Source organism: Mauremys mutica, chromosome 20 (genome assembly GCF_020497125.1).
Source record: "Mauremys mutica isolate MM-2020 ecotype Southern chromosome 20, ASM2049712v1, whole genome shotgun sequence".
NCBI lineage: Eukaryota > Metazoa > Chordata > Testudines > Geoemydidae > Mauremys > Mauremys mutica.
In genome coordinates, this window is record NC_059091.1 from 24908240 (window position 1) to 24914239 (window position 6000).

The following is a 6000-nucleotide window of genomic DNA, read 5'->3' on the forward strand; positions in this document are numbered from 1 at the left end:
CCGCGGCCCCTCTACTCACAGAGGACAGTGAGCCTGGCGGACGTGCGTTTCACGGCGGGGATGCCTGAGCCAAGGCTTGCTTCACACGTGAACTCCCTCCCGTCGTCTTCCTCGCTGGCCGTCAGCTGGAGCTGCACACGGGGCTGGGCGGGGGGGCTGGAGACCAGGACTCCCTTGGCGTCGCTGAGCTGGAGCAGGACGCCCTGGGGGTTGGCCTCAGGGGAACGGCATGTAACGATCACGCTGCTGTTAACGCGGGTCCGGGACTCAGTCACCTCCAGCACAGGCACGGGGAGACCTGCAAGGGACCAGGACAGAGCTGCTGCTTGGCCCGGGCTGCTGATCCCCCTCCCAGGGGCCGCACGCTGGCTCCCCGGCAGGACGCTTCACTCGAGAGCGGACGGGTGAGATGGTCGAAGCCACCGGGGGCTGGCCACACCTGGGCCGTTCGTTAACCCCCAGACCCCGGGCGGAGTTAGGCCCAGATCCCATGGGAGTCAGGCGCCCAGTTCCTCCACGCATGGACTGGTACCTAAATCCCCATGGCTCCCCCCCGCCCCACCTCTGCCCTCCAGCTCCGGCCGGGGAGGGCTCCGTTCTCTGGCAGCGCCCGCTCCTCATGCCCTGCGTCAGGGTAGGAACCTGCCTCTCCCCAGCGGGGCAGGCCGGGCCGGGGGCAGACTGACCCCAGTCTGCGCATGGCTGGGGGGCTCGGTGGCCTCGCCCGCTCCCTTCCAGCCCAGCGCGGCTCTGACTCTCTGGAGCCGCTGGCAGGAATTCCCTGGCCTGGGCTACGCAGCCGCTCGGCCGCGCTGGCAGAGGTTTGTTGGGAGCGTCCCCGGCTCAGTGGAGCGCCTGTGTGGAAGGGGAGCCAGGTCAGAGCCCCACAGAGGGGCTGTCGGGGGACGAGTCCCAGGCCAGGCTAGGGCTGGGTGTGGGAGCAGGGTGGGGATCTGGTGCGGGGGGACCCGTGGGAAATCAGGACGGGGGGGCTGAGTTCTGCTCTGGGCTTGGGGCGAGTTTCAGCCTGAAAACTCCGATGGAAAGTCCAGGGGGAGGAACCGGCGTGAACTGAAACCAGCCCCCGCGGGAGCTGAACCCACAGAGATCTGCCCAGCCCCCGCGCCAGCCCGGCCCACAGTGCAGACGTCACCCGCCGAGCCCCCCGAGACGCCGATATCCGGGGAGACCCCGCTCTGGGCGTGGCCGGGAGCCCCCAGACACTCACTGTAAACGAGAACGCTCCGCCCTGTGGATCTGGACACGGGCCCCACGGTCACGGTGCAGCTCAGCTGGTGCTGTCCCGGGGACGGGGACCAAACCTCGCCCAGGGCGGTGGCCGTGTCGCCCGACGTGATGACGGTGAGGTTCAGGCTCTCTCCCCCGAAGGACAGGGTGAACCGGGCCTCTCCCACGGCGGGGAACACCCCGGCCACCGCACAGCGGGCGGGCGCCCTGGTGCCCACCTCGATATAGAGGGAGGTTCGGAGCTGGGGCTCCTCTGGGAGATCTGCAGCGGGCGAGAAAAACCATCGGGGGCATGAGGGAAACGTCAGCGGAGGGAACCGCCTGGGCCCCAGCGAGGAAACCCAGCGACGCGGCGACAACGGGGGCTGAGACGCAGTTTGCTCCCGATCGAACTACCAACCTGGTTATCCAGCCCCGTGCTCCCCCGCCCCCGAGTCCTCTCCCCATCTCGTGTCTCTATCCCTGCACCGTCCCCTCCAGCTGTGTCCATGCCCTGCCCAGACTCACCCCTCTACCCTCTTGTCCCGCCCCAGACTGCCCCCCACACCTCTCCCTCCATCCCCCCCCCGCCCCCCGCTGATGGACCCATTCCACACCCTGCTCTCCCCACACCCCCGCAGCAGCCCCGAGAGCGCTCTGCCCTCCTCTGCTCCGGCCAGGCCAGGCCCCGAAGGGGACGAGGCGCCTGGAGGGGAAGGAACCATCACCCCGAAGGGGAAGCAGGAGCCTGACGCCGCACGAGGCCGAGCCCCACAGCGACTGCGTGTTGCGGGGGTGAGACAACCCCCCCCCAGGGACCCTCCCTCTCACGGGTGGGCGGGGGCCCCCGGGCTCAGACAGTACCCTCGGCCCCCACCCCCAGCACTGGGCAATGTAGGGCATGGGAGATGGGGGGCATCCCTTTACATAGCTGTGACCCTCCACGGGTGCTCACTCTGTTCTGCGGGTCAGAAGCCAGCCCCAGCTGGGCCTGGGGGGGCTGGGGGGGGACTCGCAAACAGGGTGCGTGGGACTCACGCTGCAGTTGTGTAAAGAGCAGGAGACGCATCAGTCTGCGTTAGGGGAGCTCCCAAAGGGGTAGCCCTGGACATCTCGGCCACCTGGGAGAACAGATCTCAGCCCCCAACCTGGGACCGGCATCGACAGGCCCAGGACAGCAGGGAATCCATCCTGGCCACAGAGCATTTGGGGCCCATTTTGGGTGAGGGGGGGTGAATGTCAGCAGGGGGTGCAGGGAGCTGGGCAGTCAGGCAAAGCCCCTGTGTCCCCTGAACCGCCAGCACCCGGAGCGGTGTGGCTGGCACGCGAAGCGTGTCTCTGGTGCACGGAGGAGCAGTGGGCATGGCACATGGAACGGTGTCTCTGGTGCACGGAGGAGCAGTGGGTATGGCACATGGAGTGTGTCTCTGGTGCCCAGAGTGGTGTGTCTGGCACGCGAAGCATGTCTCTGGTGCACGGAGGAGCAGTGGGTATGGCACATGGAGTGTCTCTCTGGTGCATGGAACGGTGTCTCTGGTGCCCAGAGTGGTGTGTCTGGCACATGGAGCGTGTGGGAACTCACCATAAACCTTGAGCTCCACCGCAGAGGAGCTGTTTTCGAAGTGGGGCCCGTGCGGCCTCAGGTCCAGGGCTGCGTGGCAGGTGATCTCCTGCCCGTGGTCCCAGCGCCGAGGGATGATCTCGTGGGTCACTGTGACGTTGTCGGGTCCGGTCCCGGTGCGGTTCTGGAAGGTCTCCGTGTGCAGGGTCCGTCCCCCCTGGCGGAGGGTCACGGTGAGGCGCGTGACGGGAGCCACGTTCAGAACCCGGCACGTCAGGTTATAGGCCCGGCCCAGCTCCATCTCGGGGAGCGGCTCCAGCACCACCCGCTCCGGCGGCCCTGGAGCCAGAGGGGGAAGCACCCGAAGGTGGGTTAATCGGATCCCGTCACCCGGGTGCTGCTGAAAGGCGCCGCTGGGGGAAGAGCCTGGGAGGTGCATCCCCGCGGCCCAGGCCGGCTGAGCCCTGCCCCGGAGGGGACCCCGCTGGCGGCGAGAGCCAGGCTCAGACTCGCTGACCGGCCGCCAGGGGCTCTACGTGGGGCAGGGGGTTGGGATGTGGATTCCTGCCCTGCCAGGAGCCGGACTGAGCCCCCCCAACTCCTCCCACCCAACGGCTGCCAGAGGGGAACTACCCGCAGGTGCTGCCTGGCTTCATGGAGCGGAGCCGGTGTCCCCAGCGGGGAAAAGCCTGTTCCCTGCCCCCCACCCCCACCCCGAGCCAGCCAGCCCCCTGCCTGGGGCCAGAGCCCAGCTCTGTACCCTACTGTCCGCCAGCGACTTTCCCCTTCCTCCAGCGCTGCACCGCACCAGTGTGTCAGTGGCACAGAAGCCCCAGGCCCACTGCAGCTGGGAGCCAGCGGCACTTACGGTAAGCGGAGATGTTTGCAGCCGCCACATTCGTAACTCCACTGCAGGTGAAGTAGCACTGAGGGGCCGACACCCACTCCGTGATACCGATGAGGAGAAAGGCCGCCCACCCAGGTCCACCTTTACTATCGGTTTTGGTGAGTGAGGTCTCCAGGCCGCCCCTGGCGCCAGGATCCTGGCACGTGTGGCTGCAGTTTATCCAGACGGACCCTCCGTGCTCCACCATGGCAGCTTCCGGCGAAACGCTCACCTCAAACGAGCCCTGCGCGGCCCCTGAAACGGCAAACACCCCTGTCACGCTGCGCCCCTGGGACACACTCCCGGCAAAGCAGCGTGCGAGACACACAGCCCACGTGGGTGAGCTCAGCCCCTGGAGACCCCTTTCCCTGGCGGGGACGGCTCCTGGCCAAGGCACAGGGTGCTTTGGCTGGACGGGGCCGGGTGGGTCTGCGCTGCGGCCCGAGGGGGGCTGGACCTCGCTGCTGCTCTTTGCCAGGCGCTGGGCGAGCGACGGCGCTGGAAAGTCCCGGGTTCAGTTCACTCCCGGCCCCAGGCGCAGCGGAAAGGGGCTCCGGCCCTCCAGAGAACCAGGTGGTGCTAACGAGGCGCCTTTCCCAGGGCAGGAGGAGCTCGGCCGGGGCTGGTTCTGCAGGGACCCAGGAGAATATCCCCACCCAGCCCATTGCTCCCTGCAGCCCTTCGCCGCCGGTGCCCAGGGGTCTCTCTCTCTCTCTCTCTCTCTCGGTTACCGCGAAGCTGGCTGAACACTGCACACCCCCAGGCGCCCCCTCATCTCCGCACTCTGCCCTCGGCTGCAGTGGGGTCCGAGCGAGGCCCACGGCTCTGCACCCGTCTGCCGAGTCCTGGGACTGAGTCGTTTGGGAGTGGGGGATTCCCGGCCTCGTCCCGGGCCAGCCACGCCCGCTGGCTACAGGAATTCCAGCCCTCGCTTGCCCCAGCCAAACACTCATCCCCGGGCAGGAGCCTGGTCTCCCCTTTCACCGGCTCCCCCAGCCCCAGGGTCGGCTACTCAGCTAGTGGGAACCAGCCCAGCTCCCTCGGCTCAGTGGAACGAGGCTGATTAGCACCAGCCGGGCACCAAGCCCAGAATCTGAAACTGGCAATGACAGAGGAAACCGTGGGCCAAGCGTGTCCCTGTTGTCAGCCCCCTGCAGAACTGGCCCGGCCCAGGGGTGGGTTTAATACTCCACAGGCCGGACTCTGGGGCTCGCTCTAGCGAAAACAAACTCCGGAGTCCAGGGGAGCTTTGCTCCAATAGGGACCGGAGTTTGGCATCAGAATTAACAATCCTACATTATTCGTGTCGCGTTCCAGCCCCCGGAGACCTGCCCCGTCCGTGCCCCGGGCAGCGGGCAATGGCCTGCGGCCTGGGCCAGGAGAAGGAGAAGCAGTATCTCTCTCTGCAGCGCGCGGTCACTCCCCTCTGCCGGATCCACGCGGAACCTGGCCCCAGCTGCCCCCAGACATTTAGGGGCTGATCCCCCCCCCATGCAGTTCGACCCCGGTGCAAAGTGAGCGTGAAACACTCCTAGAGCCAATGGGGGCAGCGCTTCCCTCGCACTTGGGAGGCAGGCCCCCTTCACCAGCCTCACGCACGGGGCAGATTCCAGTCTCAGCTCCCCGGCGTCGATCCGGAGTCACTCCGGAGGAGGGGAGGAGGCATAGTCACAGCAGGGTGCATGAGAGTGGAAACTGACTTGTGGGTCTGGAGACTTTTACACACACACACACACACACACACACACACACACACACACACACACACACACACACACACTCTCTTCTGCTCCACGATCCACTCAGCCAAACCCCTGGTGCCAGGGTGCGGCGGGCAGCGGCGGGCAGGGCTGCGGGCGAGGGGCCGGCCGGGCCGGGGGCTGCGGGCCGGGGGCTGCGGGCGAGGGGCTCGGTCGCCGCTTACCTGCCAGAGCTGCCAGCGCGCACCAGGCCAGGAGCGGGAGCAGAGGCTGCGCCATGGCGCTGCAGGGAACCCCCGGGGCCGGACCCCTCCCTGGGCAGCAGCCGGGCTCGGCGCGTCCCGCGGGGAGGCAGGCGCTGAATGAGCGGCCCGGGCGCTGCTTTATGTTCAGAGGAGGATCCCGCTCGGTTCCCGGAAGCCGCCCCCCCCCGGGCTGCTCCGGAGCGGGGAATTTCCAGCCCGGCTTTCGCAGAGGGACTTTTGATGGTCTCAGGCTTTCCAAGGCGTGGTTCCCCGGGGAAAGGCACCCGCCCCCCGGCCCCGGCCCGGCGCCCTCGGGGGGCTTGGGACGAGCCCTGGCTATTGGTTATGTGGCAACAGGGACAGCACAGGGGCTTTCCCGCC

General features: G+C 67.7%; 1 protein-coding gene across 1 annotated transcript in view; it reads right to left on the reverse strand.

Annotated features, from left to right (window-relative positions):
* The window catches only part of LOC123353504 (intercellular adhesion molecule 1-like), a 29864-nt gene extending 24116 nt beyond the window's left edge, over window positions 1–5748 (reverse strand). Inside the window, exons 1-5 of the mRNA XM_044994626.1 lie at window positions 5599–5748; window positions 3657–3929; window positions 2810–3127; window positions 1229–1510; window positions 20–298 (exon numbers count right to left, since the gene is read on the reverse strand). Of these exons, the coding sequence (XP_044850561.1) occupies window positions 20–298; window positions 1229–1510; window positions 2810–3127; window positions 3657–3929; window positions 5599–5653 (1207 nt within the window). The 5' untranslated portion in view covers window positions 5654–5748. The remainder of the gene's footprint in view (window positions 1–19; window positions 299–1228; window positions 1511–2809; window positions 3128–3656; window positions 3930–5598) is intronic.
* Window positions 5749–6000: the final 252 nt, after the last annotated feature.